The sequence below is a fragment of the Cloeon dipterum genome, chromosome 3 (assembly GCF_949628265.1).
Source record: "Cloeon dipterum chromosome 3, ieCloDipt1.1, whole genome shotgun sequence".
NCBI classification, from domain to species: domain Eukaryota; kingdom Metazoa; phylum Arthropoda; class Insecta; order Ephemeroptera; family Baetidae; genus Cloeon; species Cloeon dipterum.
In genome coordinates, this window is record NC_088788.1 from 18,879,596 (window position 1) to 18,906,526 (window position 26,931).

The following is a 26,931-nucleotide window of genomic DNA, read 5'->3' on the forward strand; positions in this document are numbered from 1 at the left end:
TTTAAAGGTGTGTACTGATAATTAAAAAAAGTCAGAGTTCTGTCGAGATTTTTATTTATCTTCAATTTATATTTGATGCAATATATTTTATAATTATTTTCTAAGTCATGATTGCACGTTTTCTGCTTAAAATTAATCAGGTATTGCCACATTGCGAACTTATTAATTTATAAAAATAATTTGGTAACACGTTAGTTTAAAAACGACTTTCAAAATTTGGCATTTGATTTCTTAACTCGTCATTTAAAAAATTTGCTTTCGACAATTTAAACTAAATAGTATTTTTTCTGGGGGTTTCACTTTCCTTCACATTGCTCTGAAGATCACGTGAGCGACAAGAGTGATTACGTGATTTGTTTTCAATCCGGCAACTGTGGCAGGTGGTATCCTCATTATCATGATTTGTTTACATCTATCGGGTTAATATGGCATTTCCTCCTGAATCCCTGCACAAATTACAAAAGCGCGTGTTGTGAATATTGCACAAAATTTACAAAAGACAGATTGTGAGAGATTCACAGATTGAAGTATAACTGGTTTGTAAAGAAACCAGCGTTGCAGTCCGACATTGTGCAAAGGGTAATTTGACCCGCAGAGACGCCACTCAGCGATCAACTGGCCATGCCCATGGGCATGAGGGGCTCTCTCCTAGCCAGGTTGTCCCACTGACTCACTCTGGTGACGGCCTTCTCGACCACAGGAACAATTTCCACCTCCTTCTTGCTCTCGACAAGCGTTGGCAATTCGAAGCGGTCGCGCAGCAAGCTGAATTTGCGACGCAGTCGGTTCAGTGGTCTTGGTGTCGGCTCGTCCGTGGCCGTCTCGGTCGGCTGCAACCGCGCCAGAAAGTCTATTTCAGTCTGGGACAGCGGCTGCCACAGCCAGTCGTCCGCCTCGTCGGTCGGCTCTTCTAGCGCCACTACTTTTTTGAAGAGGTCTTGCGAGAGTCGGATCTCTTCGATGGTGGTCACAAGCGAACTGCAGGAGGCGTGCTGCCCTGACGATTGGTTTTCGCTGGACGAATCGTCTATGCTCTCCTCAGCGATCGGATCCAGCGGCAGCCCCATCGGACGCACGTAGATGTATGTTTCGCTCTCGCTGTCCGAGTAGTTTGACGAGAGGGACGAGTAGGTGGACGACGAGACAAGCGTGTCCCGCCGCGGGTCCCTGCGGCATAACCGCGCTACGCTCGTGTCATGCGTGGCGATGTTGGACGAGTAGCCGTCCCAGTGGCGCAGGCCCCACGTCTCGCGGGTGATGCCCACAGCGCACATGTTCTCGTAATCGTGAGCAGACGGACACGTGCTGTACACCTCCTCCTTGTCCTCAGACAGGGACCTGGAACTCAGGTCGGCGGACAGGAACCTGGAACTCAGGTGGGCGGCCAGGGACCTAGAATTCAGGCCGGTGGCCAGGGTAACTGTCAACGCGACTGGCAGGATGGGTGATCGCGGCGGTGACAGACCGTCGAGCTCTGATAGGCTGATGTCGCAGATCGGCCGCCGTTTCAGCTGCTGCTCGCTCAGGTGGGATTCAGGAATTGATGATTGAACCTGGAAGTAAAAATACATAAATTTATATGGATTTTTTTAGATGAAACAACTCTTAGAGTAAATAGCTGATTGAACAACAAGCTTGAATACTCGAGCATATTGGACATCGGTTGCAAAACTGGCAATTTTTATTTCATTTATTTAGCAAAACACAAATTTTTTCAATCCATCTCTTTCATGAGATGAAACTATTAGTTAAATTGATTTCACAATGTCTACTCATAAACGACAAGGAATGGGTGGCTAGCTCAAAAATTGAATTAATCGCGAAAGAAAATAAATGTGTTGAGAAATTTCGTTTCCTTTTCATTGTTATATTGTATTTATCTTGAATTGAGGCACTGAACAATATAATTTTTCCTTTGAAGTGGATAAAAAAGTAAGGTTAAAAATTCAATTTAAATAGTAAGAGAATAGTAGCAACTGCATCCAGCCGACACAAGATTGCTTTTGTAAATTGTTATTCAGTCATTTAAAACATCTTTTTATAATTGATACATCTATTTCAAGAGTATGAAAGAGAACTCACCAATTCATTCTCCAAAGAAAGCTTCTCTGGTTGTTCTAATATGGCAGGACTGTTTTCAGCGGAGCTTAATGTCACGGCAGCTGAGAGTTGGGACCTGGATTCCAATTTTTATTTTTACTTTTGATAAACAAATAAATTAAACAAATATTACCTTTGTGGCGATGACTCTGGCGTGGTGGTAAGCACGTGTCTCAGAGATCTCAACGTGCTTCTTCCAACGTCGTCAGACAAGTTATGCCTGGCCTCCAAGTCATCCTTTGGCATGCAAGGAAAAATGATGCCGGCAGGGTGGAAGAAGGCGTAGTAGAGAAGCATGCTTGAAAGTCCTAAAAACGTTCTTTATGAGTCAAAAATTCTTTTGATAATAAGAAATTAACCCACCGATAAATGTGGACAGAGCCACAATCAATACAAGTAGTTTAACATCATCATTGTGAGTTGTCGTCAGTCGGAAAGCAGATTCTTTGCCCCAGAGAGCAAACGCAGCGACACACACGGCGTTTTCTAACGTGGTGACTGAATAAAAGATAAATGCTCTGTATCGCGACGGGCCCTCCTGCAGGTTGAAGAAGCAAAAGCAGTAAATGACGCCGACCACCATGTTGTAGCCCCGCTCCTCCCACCAAGTGGAGCAGAAATCGGTCCTCTGCGCGATTGCCCATATGGTCATCCCCAACCAGTGGAGTCCTGGACCAGACGCAACTTAAATAAAGACAAGAGCGGTGAAAATTAAACTCACCAAGGAAGATCATCATCCACATTGGACTGATCAACGCAAGGGCGGTGAGGCTGAGAATCCTGGCTGTCAGGGTGCCGGCTCTCCATGTCGCCTGGGAAGCCAGAGCGGCACTGGAGGCTGGCTTTTTGTCTGGTCTGCTCCGCCTCATCGCTCTAGTGTAGCTGGCAATGGCCCAGGCAAGGGAGAACAACGATGCTACTAGACTAATTCCTGAAATGGATATAAAACAATTTAGCTGATACATCAGATGTTGCAGAAACTACATTACTTAAAAATCGCTTAAAACTGAAAGGGATCAAATATGATGAAAGTTTCTTTCCGAATTCTACCTTGCCAAATAGAAGACAATAAAACACTAACAAAGAAACCAACTTTTTTTCCTCAAACGTGTAGACTTTCATGAAATTAGAGGAAATAAATAGCCAGTAAAATTTTCATTCAATCAGGAGCCTTCTGGGGATTCACACGTTAAATTTAAAATATTGAGAAATTTTCATCAAATCATGTTGAAAATTGAAAAGCTCTTTGACAAGCCAAAATGATCAATATTTATTTTTTTATTCTAGTTTCCCTAGAAATCTGTTTTATTGAAAAATCAGTGACAAATTTTTCAGACTGCAAAAAAAACATGTGTATTTTAAATAGGTTGTCAATCATATTGATTTAAAACTAATTATATTTTACATGATAAAATTTAATATGAAAAATATAGCTAATTTTAATTATAAGTGCAAAATATTTCAGTTTGTAAGTAAAAATTGTTAAAAACTAAAACGTAAGAGGCACCTAAAGTCACCTTTATGGTAAAATCCATAATTTTTAAAATCGAAATTGACCCATCAATCAATTTGTCTCGTCAAGGGGATTTTAAATACAAAACCTTTGTACAAATATTATATTTTTAACTGATTTTTACTAAACAATTGTCCAGTCTATAACTCTGAAGTAATGCTAGATTGAAAACTTTGGACTGGTGGTCAATGAAAACATCACTAAAGTGAAAAGAATGGGGGAAAATCTGAACGTCAGAGCGGAGCGTACTCGGAATCCCTTGCGAGTAGTATTTTAACAGCATCAGGTTTTAAAATTGATACAAAAAATTGTAATAATTATAATTCACACCCTATCTTCCCTTCAAATATTTTGAACGGAATAAAGGCAGCAGCTAATTGTAAGAGAAAAATAAACTCAAAATACCTGTCCAAGGGAGCAGAGCTCCAAGAGTAGCAGTGATGTAGAGTTGCAAGATCAACTGAGGCGCTGACTCAAGGAAGCTGTTAAAGAGATGCAAGAGACAGAGGTCCCTCTGTTGGCTCAGAAGCAATTGCGGCGTTTCAAGGACAGCCGCTCTAATTGCCTCTACGTATCTGGAAATGAGGGTGTTGGGTGTTCTGAATGAATGAAGAGTAAAATTTCAAGAAATCCTACCTGTGAGCGATTCCTAGAAGAAATATGTGCGCTATGCGGGTCACTAGAGTGTCATTACCATCTTGGGAATGCCATCTGAAGCTGAAGCCTTCCACAACCAAGAGCGGAAGTATGAGAAGGGCTAACGTGAGCCATGCCCATGAATAGTATTCCTTGTTAAAGTATTCCACAACCAGGAGTATGTCTGGAAGAAAAATGTATTTAATTAATTTTTGCTAGCAAATTTAATAATATAGAAGATTAAAACATCGGATCAATCCCTAACATTTTTAACACACTTGGAAGAATCATTTAAATTTAACTTAACAGCGCAATGTAGTTTTACAAAAATTATAATCTAGTGAGATTACTTAAAAAAATTATACGCTGCTTCCAAGTGATATAATTACGCAACTTAGAAACGACTTATAAATTTCCATTAAAATATCCTGAACCCTGTAGCTATTAACCAGGAAGGCATTTAAAGAAAAAAAATTCTAGAGGGTTCAGAATATTTCTTTAATTTATTCATAACATTTTCCTTTGAAATGCTAATAGATGTGTCCTGAACTGCAATTGAAATTAAAGTCGCTTTGTAATTTCATTCAATTATGTACAATTTCAAGAAAAGGTCAAGTTGTTAATGTTATATATCTACAACTGAGTTCAAAGAGACCGCTTGAATTCCCCGACAAAGGTTCATTTTTTACAGCCAGGATGAGTTCCCAGCCTTACGCAAAGGCTCGGTTCAGGAGTGTCTGAGACTGACAATGAGAGGAGAGAAGATAACGAGTGACTCATTTCAGGTAACCAGGTAACAATCTACAAGTGGTGGGGGAAAAGACAAAAACAAACACCCTCGGCAACAGCTTTTGAACAGAGGAAACATGAATGAAAACAACCCTTTCAATCATGTGTGACTGTTGGAACACGTCTGACGCAACTCATTGAAAAATCATTCAACACCCCCTCTATTCGCACAGGGTGAAATGCGACCTGCTGAGGCCGAGCATCATTTAACGTTTTTTTGCCTGACGACCTTCAAAGAGACGGGTTTTGATTTGCTGGAATTAAGGTGCCGATAGAACTCATACCTGTGCCTAAGTCGATTAGCAGGGTGCAGATCGAAAAGCCGATGATTAAAATGTCGATCAGTCTTGAGCATGACTTTTTTGAGTCATTTTCCTGGGACGAGTTCAAAACCAGCGACTTTTCTGCCGCCATTGCTCCGACAACCTATGAACCCATCCAATGCTGCCAACTTACGTTTATAAGTCCATAGAGGCGTAAAGATGAAAGGATTTTGTTCGACAAATATTTTGAAAATTAAAATTTGAAAAAAATTATTTGCAACATTTAAGAATCTCTAAAATGGGTGAGATAATTTTTAAAAAAACCCTTAAGATTGAAAAAGTTGGAATAGAAAAGCAATAGCATCGGCAACGGCTAGTTTTTAGTTTGGTTGGTAGTATGTAAATCCAAATCAAAACCTATGGGCGGGGTCGTCAAACACTGGGCTCCTTGCACCTGCCTTCTGCCTTGCACCGTGAGGTCAATTAAAAAAGAAAACACGGTGAGAATCAGAAATAGAAGGTCAAATCAATTTTAAATTGCTTTAGGGAAGAATCAAAGCAACAGCACAAAGACAAAATGATAAGAAGACTGATTCAAAAAAGCTGGCAAAGCAGATCAATATCAGTAAGTTTTATTATTTTTTTGTCGATATTATAATGTATCTATACATATATACAAAACATTGACTGGTTTAAATTTACATATTTTTAGATCCTGTCACAGCTTTGGAATGGACCACAAGCGACAGCCGGAGGAGTTGAAGCAGAGAGACGTCTTCAAAACCTTCTCCAGAGGGCTTTCCCAGCAGCCAAAGACATTCAAGTTGCAGACATTTCAGGTTCAAAAAACATACTTCAATCGTAAAATAAATATTTGCTCAACATTTTTTTGTTTCTATTTTAAGTTTTATTTTAAAATATAAATTACATTTACATCATCATTTTTTAATCTGATATCTGAAGACCTGTGTATTGATTAAATTTGAAATTCAATTTTTAGGTGGTTGCGGTGCGATGTATGAAATTTTTGTCGAAGCGCCAGAATTCAAAGGACTGTCAGTAGTGAAGCAACACAGACTGGTGAATGAGGTATTTTTATTATTGTTTATAAAACGTTTCAACTAATTTGTCGCTTTATCCAGGCGCTGAGAGAAGAAATCAAAGAAATGCATGGCTTAAGAATATCCACAACTGTTGCTAAATAATTACTTAACAATTTTTGAGTGGTAAGTGTGGCTGTTGTCGCTAGTGATAATAAAATTATGATGTAGAGTCCGCCGAAATCCTAATACAAAATCAATTTGATTTATCTCTCATTTAGAGGGGCCAAAATGAAACAGTTCATGTTTCTGGAAAGATAGTTTTATTCACCTTTATCAAAGAGATAGCACATTCACGTGTATAGTGTTTTGGATTACTCGGGGAAATAAGAATCGATCTACACACAGGTAGAAAGTAGACACAGCAGATAGGCCGTACAGTCAAAATGATGCTTGATTTGTGCTGTAAGTGAGAAACCGTGATGTGTCAAAGCCGTGGCATCCCTGTCCACAACAATAGAAATGCCCAAATTCTAGTGGGATATGCACATGTCAACACACTGGCAGACAGGGACTGATACTCGATTGGACCAAGTCAGATATTTTGCACTCTAGAGATGGAGACCCAGGGCTCGTACCGGAAAACTACCGCTAAAAGCTTCTGTAACAATACACTTTTCTTTTTTCTGTTAGTTAATTGTTTGACATTTATGATTTAAATTTAATTTTTTTACATTCCACAATATTTAAATTTTGCTCAGGAAAGGAAAATAATAATACACTACATAATTTTTTTTTGCACAGCAATGACATTTTCCCCTGCAACTATAGAAATCAATACACGTTCAATATTTGAATTTTTTCCGTCTTGTTTAGTTTTTCATAATTTATTTAGTGCGTTTTATTTTACATTAGCGAGACACCCTGGGTGATCCCCGTCTTTAATATATGGAACACGTCAATTTTTTGTGCTGCAAGATAGTAAAACCTTTTAAATTGTTCAATAGAGGAAGAGGGAGTTTTATCCCTCAAGTACAAGTGCTCTTAATATCAACAACAATGATATATTCACTTTTCTTTGGTTAGCCTTGCCGGCTTGTGAGTGATGCTTGTTGCGTCTTAAACGTTTAAGCTTTGATAATAAAGCTGTATAACAATCATTTCATCTTTATTACTCGCTGATGGAAGAAATCGACATAAGTAGGGAAATGAGCGTATGAAAACAGTAGTGTACATCTTCCTAAACTTTTGCTGCTAAATACACACGTTGCTGGATTTTTTTTAATTAATTACACAGCTTGAGACGAAGGAAATTTATGACGCTTAGTTAGAAGCGAAATATTACTGCGTTTAGTCATAATATTTTTCATAATTATCCTATAATAATGCAATTTTGTAGCGATTAATAGCGAATTAAATCAATTCTTAATTACATATAGGCGTTCGTTTTAAACATCAATTGGAATCCAATGCAGATTCTATATAATAACAAGCTCTCTGATTTAATCCTTCCTACGAAAATATGCTTTCTGGCAATATATATATATATATATATTTTCGGGAAAATCAACAGTTCCATATAACTATTAAATGGTGTGGTTCCACGCAGGTGAATACACATCAATAATTCACAAGCAACACATGGGCAGGAATCAGAAATGAACTGTTGTCGTGTGTATTTGCGGTATATAGAATTCAAAAATTGGTCAACACGTCATTTTTTCAGTATTTTTATTCATTTAACTCTATTTTGATTCGAGTGAATAATCGAAGGTTTAAAATGTAAAACCTTATAAGCTAAAGTAATATATTATTTTATCCAAAAATTTATGATGTCGAGAGTTTGGAAAGTGCGCGATAATATCGGAATTTTTACACAAATATTAATGCATGCAAAAAAATAATAATTTGCCCAGGGAAACAGTGCAGTTTGATAAAAATGGGAAGCGGGGAAAACCTGAAAGTGAGCATGCAATAGAAAATTATCCGTTGGCGTTTATAACCACAAATCCCACGCACATGCGACAATAAAACTTGTATTGCTGATTACACTACTGTTATGGATGTATAATGTGTTTCATATTTTATTATTTTAATTATATTGCTGTTTCAACATGCACTTGAATGAGAAAAAGCTGAAATGTAGCCGAAAAACAAGAGCAAAAGAACAAACGCACGCGTGTTTGAATGAGATGAAGGACGGAACATTGAGAGCAGGAAATAAGTAGCCGACACGTACCCTTCGAAATTGCTAGACAAACATGGTCGTACTTTGGTCCCAAGACAAAATCCCAAACAACCAACTTCGTCGTAAATTGACCGCTGCGTCTTCAAATCCGCGTTTGAGTGATTTAGCACAGAGGGAAATTGAAAAAAAATATCTTCACATTTTATGGTAAATTTATGTAGTTTTAGAATTTTGCTCTGCTCCTCTGTCTGATCTGACGATTTAACACAGGAGTCAAACTTTTACGAAACTGACCAAATTACTCAAGGGGCGGATGGAAAATTTTTGTGTTTCTACAAATTTTGCGTGATTCATCAGCGGCTTAACGCAAAAATGCACTCTCTCATCATACGCACAACATGTAAAATAGCAAAAGCGCTGCTTTGAAGACCAGCTTTGTGAAAGAACAGTCGAGTGAAAATATTATATCGATTGAACGCGTCAACATTGAATATAGTCCATCTGAATTAACTTGTGATCAGTAGTTTTTCTGTCGTCCCACGCCCTTTTTGATTGTGTTTCCGTTTTGATTCGCACAAAACGTCTTGTGACTTATCTGTAGACCCAATTTGTAAAAACCCCTTCGCATAGCATTTTTTGTTATATTTTACATTTCATTTGAACCCCGAATATCTGCGCCGTTTTTATTTCTCAGTAGCACTCATACAGTATGCACCTCTACATTCTCAGGTTTCAACTAAACTCCTGTTTTGCTCTCTTATTTTAATCATTCATAAATACTTATAAGTACACCTCCCGGAAAAAAATTATCATTGAAAAAATGTTAACACTCTATTGTTATCGGATAAATTGTAAGAATGGAGCGAGATATTATTTTAATTACCTCTACTACTATATATCTGTATTATTAAAATCCTCACACGTTAATTTTATGTGTAATGTAATGAGTGAAACCTTTTAAAATTTTCTGCAATCTCTTTTCGCGATATATATGAAGCAAGAATCCATTCTTACAAGGGTCCGTATGTTCTCGAGTGGCGACCCTATTGATATTGAACGTGGTTTATTTGGTCGGGTGGTTTCCTGCACACACATTTCCCGCAAAATGAATTCTCCCCGAAAGCAATATCGGTTCACGCGCAGGCAGGGATCAACTGATTTGGCTTGAAATGCGAGCCGCCGATCTGCATTGTTTTACGTGGCAGGCAACTCGAGCCAAACCTTTCGATTTCTCCCTGATTAATTAGTTCCGCACCCTCGCATCTCGGCGAGTTTTGGGGCCGAAATCGCGAGGACGCAGCTGTGGAAACTGTTGTGCTGTGTGTGCGGCTGCGGTGAACATACGTACGTTTATTTTTTATTTGAGCAGAGGAGTGCGTTGATGAAGATGTCGGAAATATTATGTGTGTTTTAGGAGACAGTTGTGAATCCAATCGACATAAAAGCAGTTTAATCGCAGGGTTCCGGTTGACCGCACTTCTTTGGTTTTTGAGATACAAAATTTTATGAAAATAAATTTATGCAACCTGTTTGGCGTGAAAGTGAAACAAGTTGCATAATTTGGAATTATCATAATACCTCGATTATCAATGATTTTTTTATATAAAGATCCAATGTTTACTCATGAAAGTCGTGATGCAAAGTTAAATAAAGCACATGATTTTTTATAATCTGATTTTAAAGCCAATTTCCGTTCAATAGTGATATTCTATAGTCTATATCTGATTGACGAGTCCTAATTTCGATTGATGAGTCAATTTTGGTTTTGTGGTAAAATTAAGTTTTCTGATTTCAGTAAGGAGAATCGCGAATAGCTTGATAATTACTTTACGTAATTGGTCTATTTTTTATGCAGACTTATATGCTAAATTTGTATAATTAAAAATTGATTTTTTTGCAATTTTTGAAAAATCCATGTAAGGACATTAAATCAAATTTCAATAGTTTTCATTCTGTTGTTACAGCGCCCTGAATAAACCCTTTTTACTTTTGAGCAGTTTGAGTATCGAATTAAGTTAGAGAAATTGATTAAAAAACTTTTTAATGATTTTTGTGGTGCGGTTGGATCGGAACCCTGCCAAAGTGTGTGTTTATACAAAACTGATCGTGAGAAAGAGAGTCAAGAGCAAACTCGCATGCCAAGGTGCCTACTTTTGTGTGCGAAAAGGTGGTGCCGATTAGCTGGTAGAGCTAGGGTTGGTCAGTAGTTGCCGCGCAGCGAGCAGATGAACTCGGCGATCCGGAAGAGAATCTCCCTGATGAAGGAGAGGCTGGTGGAGGCGGGCGTCGCGACGATGCGCTTCTTCTTGGTGTGGTAGCCCGCGTAGCCGTTGCCGATCTCGACGATGGTCTCCCTGGGAGGCTGCGTGTGCTCGGACAGCTTGTCCGGTTCGTCAGAGGACGCCAGGCTGCTGGGCACTTGCGTGAAGATATACGCGTCCACCGACTTGGCCGGCCCCTTGTGCGTCAGGTTGCGGATGGTGCTGCTGATATGCGTGATCTGGTAGGGCTTGTTCTGGCGGCGCTGCCGCTCCAGCTGCCGCTCCGCCTGCTGCCTGCTGTACAGCGAGATCTCGTTGATGCGCGGCGGCGGCGTCCGGATCCGCGGAGGCGGTGCCGCCGCCATCAGGGGCTGCCACGTGTGGCTCGAGGGCACGTTGCCGAAGCCGGAGAAGCTGTGCGTCTTCGGACGCATCTCCTCCACCGGCGAGTTGAAGATGTCGGTGGTGTCCACGCGCGCGATGTCCGACTGACGCCGTCGCGGAAGGGGGTGCGAAGAGTGTGAGGGTCTGATCGGGCGGGGACACAGCTGTTCTCAGGCGTACTCGGTGTCCGTGGAGAGGGAGCGCTCGCCGAGCGAGTACGATCGCCGTTCCTCGTCGTCCTGCTCCTCCTCGTAGTAGCCGTCCTCCTCGCAGTAACCCACCTCCAGTTCCGGCCCGGCGCCCTCGCCTTCGTCCCCTGAAGGGTGGTCGCCGCCGTAGTGCCCTGAAACGTTTTATTGATGTATTAAAATTGACGTTTCATTTATTTCTATTCTTGTTAATATTCAATACAGTAATTTAATTAAATCACAAGCAAGATTTGGGGAACATAATATATATAGCGGAAAAACAGGTAGATACCCAACTTTTTCCGGGACACTCGCAGCATCTCAATCAATTTCTTGCGGTTTTCCCATAATTTTGTGTAATTTTCCGAAAAACGTGCATTTTTGCCTAGTAGATCATAATATTTTTTATGTTTGATGGCCAAAATATATGAATTTAAAATAAAAATCAATTCAAGTAGTATCACTTACTTCATGAAAAAATGAATTTATTAAAATATAATATATTTTTTCAAACTCTTGGCCACACTGAGCCACAAATTAATTCGACAGAGTTGTTCTGTCCCTGCGCTTTTTAATTTCCTTAGCACAAAAGTAAGTTCCTTGCAAATCCGGATATTAAAGAAAAATTTGCACAATTTAGCAATAATATAGGTAATTTTTAAGTGCGTATGTAATCAAAGAAATCTGCTATCTTATTATGGTCGTGTATATTTCATAGATGAATATATTAAAGGTCTAAAATCCATTTAACGAACAAAAAAGCGAAAATCTGGTCATATTTCTGTCTGTTAAATCACACGTCAGCTAGAATATTAAATAAAATCTCATTAATTATCTGGAAAGAAAATTATTGCTGCAGAAAAATATTGAAATTGACCTTTACCTCTCCAGGCAAGGATACAGAAATTGAATTTCTCATACAAAAATGGGTTACAGAAGATTGGCAACATGAGCTGTTTTCTAGAAGCAAACGATTGAAATTGTATTGCGAGAAATAAAACGAATTGTTCGATATATGTCTACATTTCAGCTCGACTTTTGTCTCTTTGTCAAAAATCTTTTGTATAAAAGTCTTCTCCCCAACATCTCTGCTCTTGATGCGGCGGTAAAAATCTTTTTTCATCTGTTCTCTTTGGCCCTATTCTTTCTCATTTCGAATAAATAAAATATAAAGGCATCGAGGAGCAACAATTCTCTGCTTTCCAATTTAATTGAAAAAGTTGGAAGCTTTATCGTTTTTGTTTAAAAAATATTTTATGCTGATCCTATCTCGATGATTGAAAGAGATAGAGGAGGATATTAATTTGAATTAAAAAAATTCGCTGGCTCACTCGTCAGCACGGTATTGTCATTTAAAACTCAACACGAGAGCGCTGATGCAAAACAGTGATTTTTTGCTCGCTAAAATATGTGCAACTTCTGTCCGCTTGAGCTCCACAAGTTGTTTTGCAGAGCGCATCACGCCGTCACTCTCTCGCAATATTGGAAAAAGATTGGCTCGGCAGTAAAATGCAGCATGGGAAATGTCGAATGCTGCTCTGCATAAAATGTGCATTTCACTGCTCAAATCTCGCGTCACGTGTCTGTCGAATGTGTCCGTTTCATAGGAACCGAAAGCGATTGCAAAGTAATGTTCTGCTCTCGTGTGCGGCACGAGTCGGATTTTTTATTGATTCGGACGGGTTTAGCATAGGACGAAAAAGCAGCAAGCGGAGGCGGAGGAGGCCGGGAAAAACATTCCAGATTACCCTCATACCCTCGAGACTGAAAGCAGCAGCGGACACTGCATGGTGAACCAGAACACAAATTCGAGGATTGAATTGCAAGTGTGGGAGCAAAAACATTCAGGCCATGTGCTGTGTTAGAGTTAGAGCGAGTGCTTGAGCGCCGAAAGCAAATAGTCGGTTGCACCGCAATTTATCATTCGGCAACTAAGACCTGTGTATCCATTAACGGCGCAGAATTATCCAGAGGATTAAATTGGATGAGCATGCCTCAGCGCCTAGAAACTGTTTTTACATTATTCTCGGCTGAGTTTTCCTCATCGAGTAGATTACAAACTGGCATATTATTTGTGCTCTTAACTGCGCATATTTATCAGTTATACACATAAATAACTTCATGTGTTAATTTGATTTTGTATATGGAGGAATCAAAATTGTTTGATTACCAACTATGAAGTTTTCAAATTTTGGACTTCATTTAACAAAAAAATTAAAATCACAAAGGAATTCAAGTCGATTATCGGCTACTCTCGGCTCCCTCCTAAATATAATTTAAACGATAAAAATGATAACGATCTGAACGATCAAGAAGCTTGTATTACATTTTTATACATGAATTTTGAGTATTTTTCGTGGAGTTATCATATATTTGAATATTTTGAAAGCCGAAAATATTGTAACGTATGAAATCTTTGGAGTTAGGAGGTGGAAATTAAACCTTGCGGGATTTTCAACAAATTCTTCTCTTTATAAACGCCAGTCACTTGGCGACTTAGTCTAACAGTTTACAAGGACCTTTAAACAGAAATGATATTTGACTTTAGGATTAACAATTTAAGAGAATCGACTTGAAGAACAATTTAAATTAGAAAAGAATTTACCCGATTGAGCCAGGTCCTTCACAATAAAACGCTCGGAACAATTAAGATGCGACTTGTTGGCTTCAGTGTCCGGCGAAAACTAATTTAAATTCAAAATCTCTCTCTGTTGCATTAACGAATTTCTAACAATCTCATGAATAACAATACCCTAGACTAAAAATGAAAAAGGAGTGGGAGCTCGGCTCCGCAACCACTACAAATCTAATTAAAGTGACTCTAGATACCAACGTTAGGGAATTTAATGGGTAATTCGAAAATATGATTTTATTAAATATATGAAACGGAATTAATTGTACTTAAATAAATTTTAATTGAAAGGCAATAATAAAAAATAATTTGCTATTTTACCTAAACTCTAAATTAGAACGATTGACACTGTCAATTTCGTTACTGATGAGCTGCATGAAAAGATTACAATTAACTATGAAGTAGTTTCAGATATCACGAATTAAAGAGATTAGGAGAGTTTCAATCTATTTCTTTTGACTGCCCCAAAGTCGATAGCCATAGCAATAAAAAATATTGAGTTGAAAATGCCTCCTATTTTAAGAGATATTGAGTTTTTAGCAATTTTTTTGCAAGACACAATTAAAAAAACAATTACTTTTCACCAATCTATGGTGGAATGCAAAGTTTCGATACTTATTACTAGCTTTGTTTGTGTCTTTTTGCCTCTGTAAAAAAACGCTGATTTTCCATTATTATTTTAAAAGTGCAAAAGTACCTCGTAAAATTCTTGCAAAAATGACATACCGGTGCTAACTATAAAAGCAACCGTCATCAAAGTGAAATCAAATGGTTTCCGAAACTCTTTCCGAGAGGCGGCGGCGCACCAATATTATTTCAACGGGTGACATTGGACGGGGAATTTGCGCCGTCGCCACCGCTATTTCGGCCGGGGCGTAATGAAATTCAGGTGTGCGCTCCACGCTTAGATAGGATCTGACGCGATTGCGGACAGTGACTGATGGGGGTGTTGGCCACCGCTTATTGAGCTGAGAGGGTGACTTTTCATGCGTCGCGCGCTTTAACGCGAGTCCAGGGCCTGCGTGGGCACATCGCACTTTAAGGCTCTCGCCTTCCTTGCTCGTTCAAGTGACTTTTGAACGAAAAGGTCTGGCGCGCGCGCGAAATGCCATAGAGGCGCGTGTAGGCTATGCAACTCCCTGGGATGCACTTGTCGTTTTTTACTGCCCGCGCGGCCAAGTCAACACGCATCACGTCAGCGGCGTGCGCGGCCCCCGTGTTGTTGCCTCGGCATGAATTATACAGCAGCGGCAAGGAGGCTGCTTAAATGAAGGACCCTCGTTGCCATAGGCGATCAATCGAGTCTGGAGAGCCACTCGGCGCGACTGTGTACCTGCGCCACCAAACCGAATCAAGATATCTAAAATAATTCCATGGAAACTGCAGCAAATCAAAATCAGAAAAGTACTGAGAATTTCAGCAGAGAGTTAATTTATTGTCTATTTTTTTATTTAAGATACTTTCGATGCTTTCTTAGTTGATTCAAACGGGTTTTAGATGAATTATAAGGAAATCATCAACCTACATTACTTTTGTAATAAATTGCATACTTCTGAAGAATTTATTTTGCTTGAGGGTAAATTTTTAAGTGTTTATGATAAAAATGTTTTAATGCGGAATCAGAAAAAATACAACGGCTTCAATATGGTTGTGTCCGGCCCTTGATAATGTTATAAATAAATTTGGGCTGAAAAAATCCTGAAATTTTAAAATGTGAAAACTTTCCGCATTAACTTGGATTTAACCAAATGTATTTGGTATTTACGGTATTTATACGCTTTTGGATGATATTTTGTATGTTCAACAGGCTTAAAATTGCATGGTTCGAGATCATTTGACGGTACAGCGTGACAGTTAGAAGCTTATAAAAAAGCACATCATCTAAAAATTCACAGCCCTCTTTATTTATAAGGCCCTTGCTTCTAGTGGCGAGAAATTTGTTGGCGAGAAAAGTCCATTTTCGGTATAATTCCGGGGAATAATAGGGGTAAAGCACGCGTGCGTGGCCGGTTAACAAGAATTGATGGCGACGCGAGAATCTCGGAAAGACTTCTCAGCGGACCCAATTTTTTCCTCGTCCTTCGGAAGCTGCTTTTTTGACAGAAAAATAGTAGACCTGTCACAAAGATGAATTGTGAGGACGGAACACTCGTATTATTAGATTTTAAGCCGTCGACGCACTCGTGCGCAAACTGTATATATTTTTAGCGAGCGCACGAGGAGGAAAGTAGTGTAACTTGTCGTCGGCGTGCGGGAGGAGGTGAGAGGGAGTGCAGGCCAACCGGGCAGAGCAGACCTTCTCACTCAAGTGCCAACTTTAATTTTACGTGTGAGCAAGCTCCGCGTGCAGCGAATTCGTCCCCATCCATCACGAGCCACCCCCGGCAGCTCTAGGACTTACCGGGTCTTAAATGAGGACTTTTGCTCCTGCGATGGTGTCTGGGAGAGGTGTTGGGGCTCTTGGCCACCAGTTGGCTCGACTGGCCCGTTGGCTCCACTTCCAGGCCGCCGGTGCTCGCTCGGTGTCTGAAACACACGCACACATACACCAGTGAAAATATTGCTACAAATCAATCTCAGAGCATCGGAGATGCGCGACACGCAAATCAATATTTCGTCAGATGAACGCGGTTGCCAATTTTAGAACGTTAATCGATCATCTCGACTTTCAAGAAACACAAAACCACTGTAAAATTGAGCAATTATTCTCGCAGGAAATGATTGCGCTCAATTTAAGCCGCGTATTAAACACGTAGTAGATTAACTAGCTTTTATTTTCTTCGAGAAGAAAACACTGTAATTTGTATGATCGGCAATTATAATACACTTTTTTCGTTGTGGAACGATTTGCTTCGATAAATCCGATAAATGCTTAAGATTGTCTTAAATGGTCGGAACAGTCATAAAATTGCGCAAAATACTTGATAAATCAGAGAAAATAAGTTGTGAATCCTTATATGCCATTCAAGTGGGAAATTTACTTCTCTTTAAATTCTGAAATAAATATTCAGAAAAAATGTAATTTAAAAATATCAAAAGGCAAAGCTCAGCGTGGATTAGCTCTTTGTAAAATTTTGAAAAAAATGAACCCAGCAAATTCGATAATTTTTAGTTTTCTTAAAAATTCGATTCGATTCCACAATAAATTTGCATAATATTTATATTTGAATTTTTCCCAAAATTAAGGTAATTTAGTAAAAAAAATGCTAAATTTACAGCCTCGTTTTGTATGTTCTAAAATGAACTTCTAAAAGTTTTAACTTTTCCCTCTCAATGGAGCATGCAAAATATTCATTTAAGGTTACTTTTTCATTGTTCTAATTATTAATCATTACGTTAAAAATTATAGAAGAAATATGTTGAGCATACAGAATTACAGAAGCTTTAAAAAATTTAAAAATTAAGACCTCTACCAAAAAATATATGCATGAAATAAACTCAGGTGAAATATGTAACAAGTCTGAATTGATTGGACTTGAATTGTTCAATAGTGAACATTGCTTTTCTAGAAATTAAAATTAAGAACAATGAATCATACGTTCGTGTATCTATTATAAAGATTAAATTACTCGTAAGAAAGCATTCCCAACTGGGATATTTTTCCTACACCTTTTAAATTTACGATGGACAGAAAAGAGATATGAATTTAGTTTTGAGGTTCCCACATTTTACAAAATTCCTATTATTTTTATTCTTTAAGAAATTATGGTGATTATTTTCTTTGGAAAATGTTTTAAATTAGTATCTTTTGAAGCCACCGTCTTAATTTCTCCACCTAAATGAGAAGGTTTAATCTTTCACCAGCTTTTTTCCAAACAGCGAGAGTAAAAAGCGACCCAATCAGAGAGCCCTGAGCTCAGCACTTCTTTTGTCTTGTCATCGTGCGGCGCACAATGGCAGGAATATTGTTCCCTTCAATCAGCTCCGGTGCCAAAACGCTGTGATTGCCTGCGACGCGCGCGTGCGATGGATAATTTGGCGAGCGAGGCGCGAGATCGCATCTCTCGGCCAGAAATGGATTGTGTGCCGGCCTTGCAGAATTTATTCCAAAGCCCTAATGCTGCCGTGACCCAATCGATTGGGCGACGACTTGCAGTCGAGAGCGGCTGCTTCATCTCAAATGAGAAAACCTGGCTGCTTTTCCCGCACAAAAAGAAGGCGAGTGAGTGAGCTGCTCGCCGACGCAACGCCGTGTTGCCCGAGTGAGTTTTATCTGGAGAGTGGCATCCTCCGCCTCGGCAGCTGCTGCGCGAAAAACGAGGCATTTCACTCGGAAAAAGCACGTCCATTTATTTCTCAGCTTGCAGCAACGTGGAATGCGATTATGAGCAGCTTCGCCGTCGCTCTGCGGTGAAATTTTATCCCCGATATCCATAACGTTAATAACACGGCTAGCAAAGTGAAAATCCAATACTGAGTTGTTGGCCGAAATTCGCCTGTTGGCAGCTCCATCTCCGCGGGAATAGAGATTTTGTGGCTGGCAAATAAATACGGTTCATATCTCAATTTCCACAAGGAAACAACGCCACTTCTGAACGAGGATATTTCCTGGTGGTCATAGAAATATCTCTCATGTTTTGTTAAATCTCACAATTAGTCAAACCAAAAATTCCTGAAATTATAATTCTGGGAAAATGTGTTGTTAAAAACAGAAACTGCGTGGATTTTTTTTATAAAGTATCGGTGAGAACTGTGAAGAATGTGTGCTTTTTGTGTGTAATATTTAATGTCCAACTCGTTTGAACTGCTCACAGATATCATTTTTATTGGTTTTGAAGATAATTTTAAAATTCTAACGTAGATTATCCCTACAAGAACGCTATTCAATTAAACGCACAAGCGCGATAAAATAGAAGCACGCATTGATTCGATTTGTAGGATGAACTCATCGAAATTCCCACGGTGAAAAGGATCTCAATAGAGGATTGAAAACGTTCCTCGTTTTACTATCATCCGGCACCATTAATCCAACACAAAATAATACCGCATCGCTGAGCAATTTTCCCATTTTGTTTACGTGCCTGGTATGTAGCAGCGAGAAGAGGAACACATTCAACCTGATTGATGTAAATTGCTGAAAAAATCGCAGGTGAATGCAGAATAACCAGCGTTCAGAACCAGCGAGCGAGCATTATCGGGGTTGTGAAACAAAGTTTGTTTGCTGGAAAGGTAAGTTAGACTTTTTTAGCTGTTATTTGTTTGTTGGGATTAAAATTAGAACAAGTCATCAAATTACAACAAAAAATTCTTCGTCGAAAAAATGGCATTTGCAAATGGCAGTAATATCTGAATTTTTGGATTGTTATAAAAAATGGATACAAAATTAATTGTTTGGGAGAAATAAGCTGTATCGAGTTTTCATTAAAAGTTTATAAAAAATTATTTGAATAATTTTCAATTTTGGAAATCGACTTCTTTTCACGTCCCTTTTGCGGTACAGGAATAAATCGAGTGCGCCGTGTCGTTTCTGTGTTAATGTGCATGTGGCGCTCACACACACACACACACACACAACACATTTGAATAAAAGATTAACTCACCTGCTGGCTGCGGGGTGGTGATTGGGGTGGTAATGGTGCCCCCCGTGCTTGGGCGCGGCGCCTGCGCTGCTGTGCCTGAAGGATCCGTGGTGCCGGTAAGGGGCCGCGTCGGGGGTGCCCCCGACAGGGGTGTTTTCGGCCGAGTACTGACCCCGCGAGTGGGCGTACGCTATGCTCTTCTGGTAGCTGAACAATTGCCGCTCCAAGCTGTAGTTTTCCGCTTGCAACGCGTTGATTTCGCGTCTGAAAGAAATTGACCAATGAATCAGAAGAAAAAAGCACGAGCAGATTCCAGATCAATTTATTAATAAACTGATGATATGAACAGTAACTAGATAAATAGGCAATTGCAGGAGCCACTCGACTATGTAGACGAATGAAATTTAAGTTTTCATATTTTTTTAATAAAATTCATTGAAGAAAAAACAAATACTGCTAGTACACACATCAGGTTTTGCACGCAATTTTCCGTTTCCTACAGAATATTTTCTTAGTAATAAAAATTTAAAGAATTCGATACTGCACATAACATCCATGTTGCCAATGCATGAACTCATTCCTTAGGATTTTCATTTGTTGCCCTGTATCAATCAAATATTAAAACAGATCTAAAATTATTTTAACAAAAGTTCTTCAGACATCCGTTTTTGCTAAGCTGTTAGTTCTTTGACATGTTATTTTCTGTTTTTATTTACAAAATGCTGAGGAAACCATTGGCAGATTACAAAACTTTATACATTGCGCAATTAATGTTGAAATTATGCCTTTTTAATTTAAGTTGGAAATACTTGAATTATACACTTCAGCAAACTCTTCAGTTTACATTTCATTAGCAAAGCTTGCCAGAGAAACAAGCTGGCCGTTTTAAAGAGCGATGCCACCTGAGCGCAGAAATTTGAATTCGCCATTACACGGGCTTTGAGGAAGCGAGACGCTGGTGTTGACTATTAATTTGGCTAACGCTCGCGAGAGCTCAAAGCTCTCTCTATGCCGCGCTCGCGATTCTGTGTGTGCGCGTTATTATAAACGTGGGGCGCGCACTGCGTGGGCGTCTTTTTGACTCTATCTCAACAACAATAATTCAGAATGGAGCAGTCAGACGTGAATCTGAGGGCTGGGGCTTTGTCATGTGCCCGCCGGAACACAATCACAAACACATAGAGAACATGTAAATTTGGGATGGTGACAGCGTTATACATAGCTTTGACAGAACCTGATTGCTGTTGTGAGATGCTTGACATGATGCTTTGTAATTAATGGGCACAAAGCTGCTTTCCAGTTGGAAAAATACGCTTAAAGTCATGGCATGACTGAAATAGATATAATTTATTTAAGAGAAAATTCAATGATCTCAATTCTTTTCTTATCGTAATCAGCAAATTAATAACTTATGATCTCTTCTTTTGTTATTTGAGAGATTTAATTGCGGTTTATGGTGAAAAACAATAAGTATACTACAGGCGAGGCATTAAGGGCCGCACCATTTTGAAAACGTAAAGATCTAATTTATTTCTTCTCAAGTTCACTTTTGCTGACTATCTCCAAAAATATAGAAGACAATTTATTTTTAATCGAAAACAAAATATATATCACTTAAGAGGACCAAGGATTTGTGTTATTAAATTTCATGGCATGTACGTAAAACATCCGAATCTTTCAATCGAGCTTAAGTCCATAAAAAGATTGTGAAGTGGAGGAAAAAGTCGTAAAAGTGTACCTCAGCTGAGCGAATATAATCCGGTCGAAAAATTTATAGTAATAAAGTAGAAATAGCTCCGACCCACCACATAAAGTTCAATCACAGTTTGAGTCGAACCTCGACTGCAGTACCAAGAAATCTAAAATTAATATCCGCACAACTAGAAATAACTGCCATTACCCAACGGAAATTGCAGATTAAACTTTGGCAGCAGTGCAGCAATACAATTGGTCGTAATGACAGAGCTCTGTGAGTGCAGCTTTTCGTATTTGCGTGTGTACGGCGCGGGTAATAAATGAGACGTCAAATGGAGATTGCGTGTCTCGATCACAAAGCACGCCGATCATTAGGCGGCACCTCTCCCGATACAACGGTGTGTAAAATGCCCACCTCATTTGGTAGTTGTGCACTCGGGTGACGTCATCGTACTTGTGGTAGGTGGACTGGAAGAGAAGGTACGAATCCTCCCACTCGAGCTGCAAACGCACCTGAGACCTGTCGCTGAAGTATTCGCAGTCTGGTACTCGCATCTGCAACAAAATCCATCAAGAGGCGTCAGATTTTCCAAAACTAATAAGGCCGGGGCTTCTCGCGGCAGAAAGACTCATCTCATTAATCAACTCGTAATGAAAGCGTCTCGCAGAACGCCAAGTTTTAAATTTCCGCCGTTGATAAAACGCAGCTACTTCTCAGCAAATTTATTCGTTTCTCGCCTGATACAAAGGCGTCAAGTTTGGAGAAAGGGAGCCTGAGTTGAATAAAATATGAAAGGGGTTTTTAGAGTATTTTATTCGAAAAATCAACAGGAACAATTTAGATTCCGACAAGCTGAATTTCAATATATGAAGGAAGCATTATTTCATTTTAAAATGGACAGTGAGAGAGTTCTGTCGCAAGGAGAATGTAGAATAAGCAGAAAGTTTTAAAGTCCAAATATTTGAAATTTTGAAACATATTCACTAAAAAGCGAAAATGTATCAATTACATAATTGAAAGATTGAAGACTAGAAGCTCATTTTTAAAAGGTTTAGATTGTTTTAAGTTAGATTTAAGTAGTATGGTCTAATTTTTAGTCATGCGGCAAGCCACCGGTTGTTAATTTGAAAAAATCGAAAAGACCTGTAGAAAAGGTGGTCTCCAGTCCTTCTGGTCGTTAAGCACTGTCAAACTTTACTCATAACTTTTTTCAGCCGCACAAGCCATTGAACAAAATGCACAGGCGCCACCTGGCTAAAATTCGGCTTAAGCCGTCGAGCCAGCCACCGCCTCAAAGTTGTGCGGCTGAGAACTCTAAATTTTAGTCATTAAATGTAAAATTAACAGTTAAATCAAAAAAGTTAAGTGACTGAAAATACTGTCAGCAAAATTGCAAAAATGTTATTCGTAAAACGAATTTGATGAATAATCATTTTAAAATAAATCCATAATGTTGCTTTTGTAAGATGCAGAAAAAAACAGTTAGAAAGACACTACTCGATCAAATGTTCTAAATTAGTTTTCTAAGTGTTTGAAATATGAATTAAAAATTCCTTACGAATGATGACGTTTTCCAGATTGTCCAATCCAGAAAAATTTTGATTCCTGTTTGTATTTATTATTTAAGAAATAAATATTATATTAAGGTCTAGTTCTTCCTGCAAACTCCCAGAAACCCCTATTATGTATTTTTGTCAAAAATCACTGTACAAACACCAGTTTTAATTTATTTTTTTTTTAAATATTTTTATTCATGTTTCCGATCTCTATGATTAAAGAAAACTTTGTTAAGGGCAAAATAAATTTGTTTTTAGTAATTCTAAGCCGTTTCGACTGACACGATTTTGTTATTTTTTATTTGGAAATAATTATTAAGCTTCCAACAGTTCTGTTGTGAAAGAAGATCCAATTCAGAGTTGAAAGACAAATAAATCCCCTTGGCACCGCCTGCGAAAGAATTTCCGCCACGTCACTGCAGCACTTATTTTTCTCCGTCCTTGATCGGAGAATGAAACAACAGACATTTCGCGCACGCAATCAACCGCGCGCGCGACGGAAGTGCCGTTGTTGTTGTCGAGCGCGAAGAAAACAATAAAGTCAGACAGCAAGACATTGCGAACGAGATAAAATTGCGGCGAAGTAGGTCTGCTCAATACCACTTATCTCTGGCAGCGCACTAAATGAATAATGAGCCGGCAGACGCCGCGCCACTTATTTTTCTCTCAAAGTGAATAATTTAACGGCCGCAACCCCACACGCGTACCTCGCACGCATACGAACAAACACACTGCTGAGCTTATCTGACGAGCACGCAAATTAGCCCCCCGACACCTGGCGCTCGTCTCTGCGCTATAAATAAAGCTGGCATTGCGGCGCGTGCTAAAAATAAAGATATCACCCTGCCGCCAGCAATTATCTCCTTGCAGCACGGAGTAATGTTTCCATGTAGTTTCCTTCTCAGGTTCTTATACGTGGAGACTCACGGGCTTGTCTATGGATGTGGTGAGTTGATACAGCAGCGTCTATTTTCGCAGAAAAAGCATATTCTTGGCATGCGTGGGAGGCGGCAAAGCTGGATTCGGTTTGGGCCGTGGGCGATTTACGTTGGCGAATACACGCATGAAAAATTTGAAAATTTGATCGAGATGAAATTGTGACGTGGGTTGCCCGGGGGTTGATGCTCTTATTTAATTTATTTGATCCACAGAATCCAAAATAATTAGACGCGGAACTCTCCATTACATAGACTAACGCAAAGAAATGACTTTTTAGGAGGAACAATTCGTCTGAACCTTTTGTCTACACTTTGAATGTTCTAAAATAAAAAATTTCATTTATAACAAGATTTGACATGTTTATTAAATATTGTTTCCTTTTGCGACTTTTGAGTTTATCTTATGAATTTCTTTTGTTTTCCTTATTTAACTTGTTTTGCATTTTAAATCGTATCACTAATTAAAAAATGTAGTAAAAGACATTAAATATGAAAATATTTTTTCATCATGGCTGTGGAACCCCCGTATATTTGATTGATTATGTTTATTATTGTTTTACGAGGAATTATATTAACATTTTCCATTTTTTCATTGAAGAAAAATAATCACTCTTAATAAAAAATAAACAAATTTTCGTCTCTTCTTTGAGCAGCCTGAGGATCCTGCCCAGGTCATTATTACGAAGTGGATCGGATGCGACAGCCTTTTGAGCGGAATAACATCAATTTCCATCAAAGTGCAAACTCTGTGCTGTCGAGATCAGTTGATCAACGGCCCGGCCCAGACGTGCCTCAACTTGTCCGCCCACTCGGCTTTCCTGCTCCCACGGGCGCTGCCTACCTACGTTCACGCCGCGGCCTCATTTCTGTGCGTACGCAGGCAGCAGCCCTCGAGCCTGATTAAAATCTTGGCCACCAGGTACAAAAGGAAGACGACGACTCGCAAGTAGCAGGTAGATAAAGAGGCTGTTGCAGCAACGACTCCCTCAGGATCTTTCTCTCTCCGCATCGACCAGCAGTCTGACAAACGGTCCGATAATAAATCAAACGCTAGATATATCTTCTCACTCAGCACCCATTCTTTCACACGCGTTTATTTCCTTTCGCGCGCAGGAGAGCAACTAAGTCAATTGGGGTGGAGAGAAAAAAACAAGAGGTAGCTTCGCATGAAATTCCCCTTTTTTCGATTTCCCAAAGGAGGAACGGATGAGACGGTCGATGTAATTAAAGCATGCGCTGAGAGTAGACATTTTTTCGGCTGTAAATGAAAATGTAAAACAGTTCAGAGAGTCGAGGGTGAATTAATAAAAAAAAATTGCTTGAAAATATTGAGAGTTACAAAATGGGAGTTTTTGACAGTTTTAGATATCTTTTAAAAAAGAAAAAGTAAAATCTTTAAAAGTAATTTTGTCACTGAGCTAACACAAGACTGATTGAATTGAATCCTGTAATGAGCAGTTATGGTTCTAATTATGAACAAACAAGATTTCGGAAGCAGCTACCTCGTGACTAAAAGAGAACTCTGATTGTGAGAAAAAAATGAATCAAAACAGAAAAATTGCCTTTTCCTGGGATTAATTTGTTTCTGTTTTAATGTGCAAAAATATATTTCGTGCAGGGACGAGAATATTTTTTGCACTTGTTATGTGGCACCAGCCCATAATTCGTCTGAATTCACTGCAACTGTAACGTTCAAAACCAATATATATCTTTTCTCAATAAAAATAAAACAAATCAATTCCAATATTTATGTAATGGCAAAAGTAACTACACAGTATTTTATTATTTCCTTTAATAGATGAATTGGCATCTGTCAGTAAGTCACTACTCTAGTTATTTTATTTATTTTTTGACGTGGCAATAAAACCAGGTCTTTGATGCCAATTATCTCAAATGCATCATGCAAACAAAAAGCAATTTCTTTCCCGTGACGCTCCGCGCACTAACCCTTAGAAGCGAGCTAAAAATAAACAGAAAGTGAGTACCCGATATGAAAAAAGCGTAGAGACCGACTGACGAGCATTGCGGCGCAATATAACTCGCTCGAGTGACTCGCGATGAAAGTTATGACCCGATTAGAAAATGAAATTGCCGGTGCGGCGGCTCAAAGTGTTTGTTCAAGCGAGTTTTGCGCGGCTCTGCTTCCGATGCACCGTCGGCTGCCTGTCTAGTGAGTTATGAAGGCGAGTCACGCAGGGCCAAAAACGCCTGCCAGCTGGCCAACTATGCAACCAGCTCGGCCTACGGGTTGCGCGGAATGCATAACTACTCATCCGTAGGCGGTTCGCGAACGTCAACCTTTTTTATCTGATTTTTTGTCAAGAGTGTTGAGGCGGCAGTGAGTACGTATCTGCTAGCGCCTTTGTTCGCTTCAATGGACAACATAAAGGCCTTCTTTTGGAACTCATTCTCCCCCGGGGTGGCCCTCGTGCATTGCAATTTTACGGGGGCACGTGGCATCTTTTAATCGAAATTACTTTTTTTTCTCTCTTCTTCTGCCGCGAGCAAGAATTTCCCAAAAAATTTGGCAAGGCATTTATTTTTTGCTGGAGAAGATGGAAAAAAATTAAATTACACTGACAAGGAGAGTGCACCTATTAATCCGAAAAATAAAATTTTTTTACCCTTAATCCTACAGACCCGAGATCGAAATTATGGAAAAATTTGCCAAAGGAAAATTCACGGAAGTTCAAGTCAAGAATAATGCAGGTAGAAAAGTAATCCGTCAATTATGCTGAAAGTTATGCACAAAATATTTTTCTTATACTTATTTTACAGACGCATTTCACGCTTATAAATAAGCCATAATAATATTTTTTTATAAAAATTCTAATATGCTTGAATTATCAGTAGTATAACTTCAAATTCTTTTCTCTCTCAGACGAGATGGAATTTTTCCTAATTTAGAGGCAAAGGCATTTAATTTCCTTTACTGGAGACGACCGAGCAAAAAATTTCATCTCTGCAATGAGAAAAAATTTAACTGACTTTCAGAGCCCAACAGATCGTTGCTGCGTAATTCATGCCTTTTGTTCGTCGACAAGAGCGCATTTGCACCGCGGCAAAGAGCACTGAAGGGAAAGATAGAAATAGACTCATTTGAACTGCGCACCATTGTATGTATTGTGCATGCAGGCAGTGCAAGTGAGTATGTACGCCCGTATGTGAATGGTGACCTGTTGCTGTATGGAAACGACTGCATATGTACACCACACACCAGAGATGCTG

At 39.2% G+C, this 26,931-nt stretch overlaps 4 protein-coding genes across 4 annotated transcripts in view; 2 read left to right on the forward strand and 2 right to left on the reverse strand.

Moving 5' to 3' along the window:
• Secp43 (tRNA Selenocysteine associated protein) overlaps positions 1-26,931 on the forward strand; it is a 197,258-nt gene that overhangs the window by 65,565 nt on the left and 104,762 nt on the right. The window lies entirely within an intron of this gene.
• Positions 38-5,452, reverse strand: LOC135940124 (XK-related protein 5-like). The gene is made up of 8 exons (XM_065484893.1): positions 5,323-5,452; positions 4,250-4,433; positions 4,019-4,188; positions 2,822-3,031; positions 2,464-2,769; positions 2,234-2,408; positions 2,083-2,176; positions 38-1,553 (listed from the first exon to the last, which is right to left on the reverse strand). Exons 1-8 carry the CDS (start codon positions 5,450-5,452, stop codon positions 612-614), a joined length of 2,211 nt encoding a protein of 736 aa, XP_065340965.1. The 3' UTR covers positions 38-611.
• On the forward strand, positions 5,783-10,017 carry LOC135940785 (bolA-like protein 3). Its single transcript, XM_065485839.1, has 5 exons — positions 5,783-5,801; positions 5,848-5,926; positions 6,014-6,140; positions 6,302-6,390; positions 6,444-10,017. The coding sequence occupies exons 2-5, from the start codon at positions 5,879-5,881 to the stop codon at positions 6,504-6,506; spliced, it is 327 nt and encodes a 108-aa protein (XP_065341911.1). The 5' UTR covers positions 5,783-5,801; positions 5,848-5,878; the 3' UTR covers positions 6,507-10,017.
• LOC135940777 (uncharacterized) overlaps positions 11,344-26,931 on the reverse strand; it is an 86,686-nt gene continuing 71,098 nt past the window's right edge. The window contains exons 8-11 of the mRNA XM_065485828.1: positions 21,624-21,763; positions 19,535-19,777; positions 16,396-16,520; positions 11,344-11,517 (exon numbers count right to left, since the gene is read on the reverse strand). Of these exons, the coding sequence (XP_065341900.1) occupies positions 11,345-11,517; positions 16,396-16,520; positions 19,535-19,777; positions 21,624-21,763 (681 nt within the window). The 3' untranslated portion in view covers position 11,344. The remainder of the gene's footprint in view (positions 11,518-16,395; positions 16,521-19,534; positions 19,778-21,623; positions 21,764-26,931) is intronic.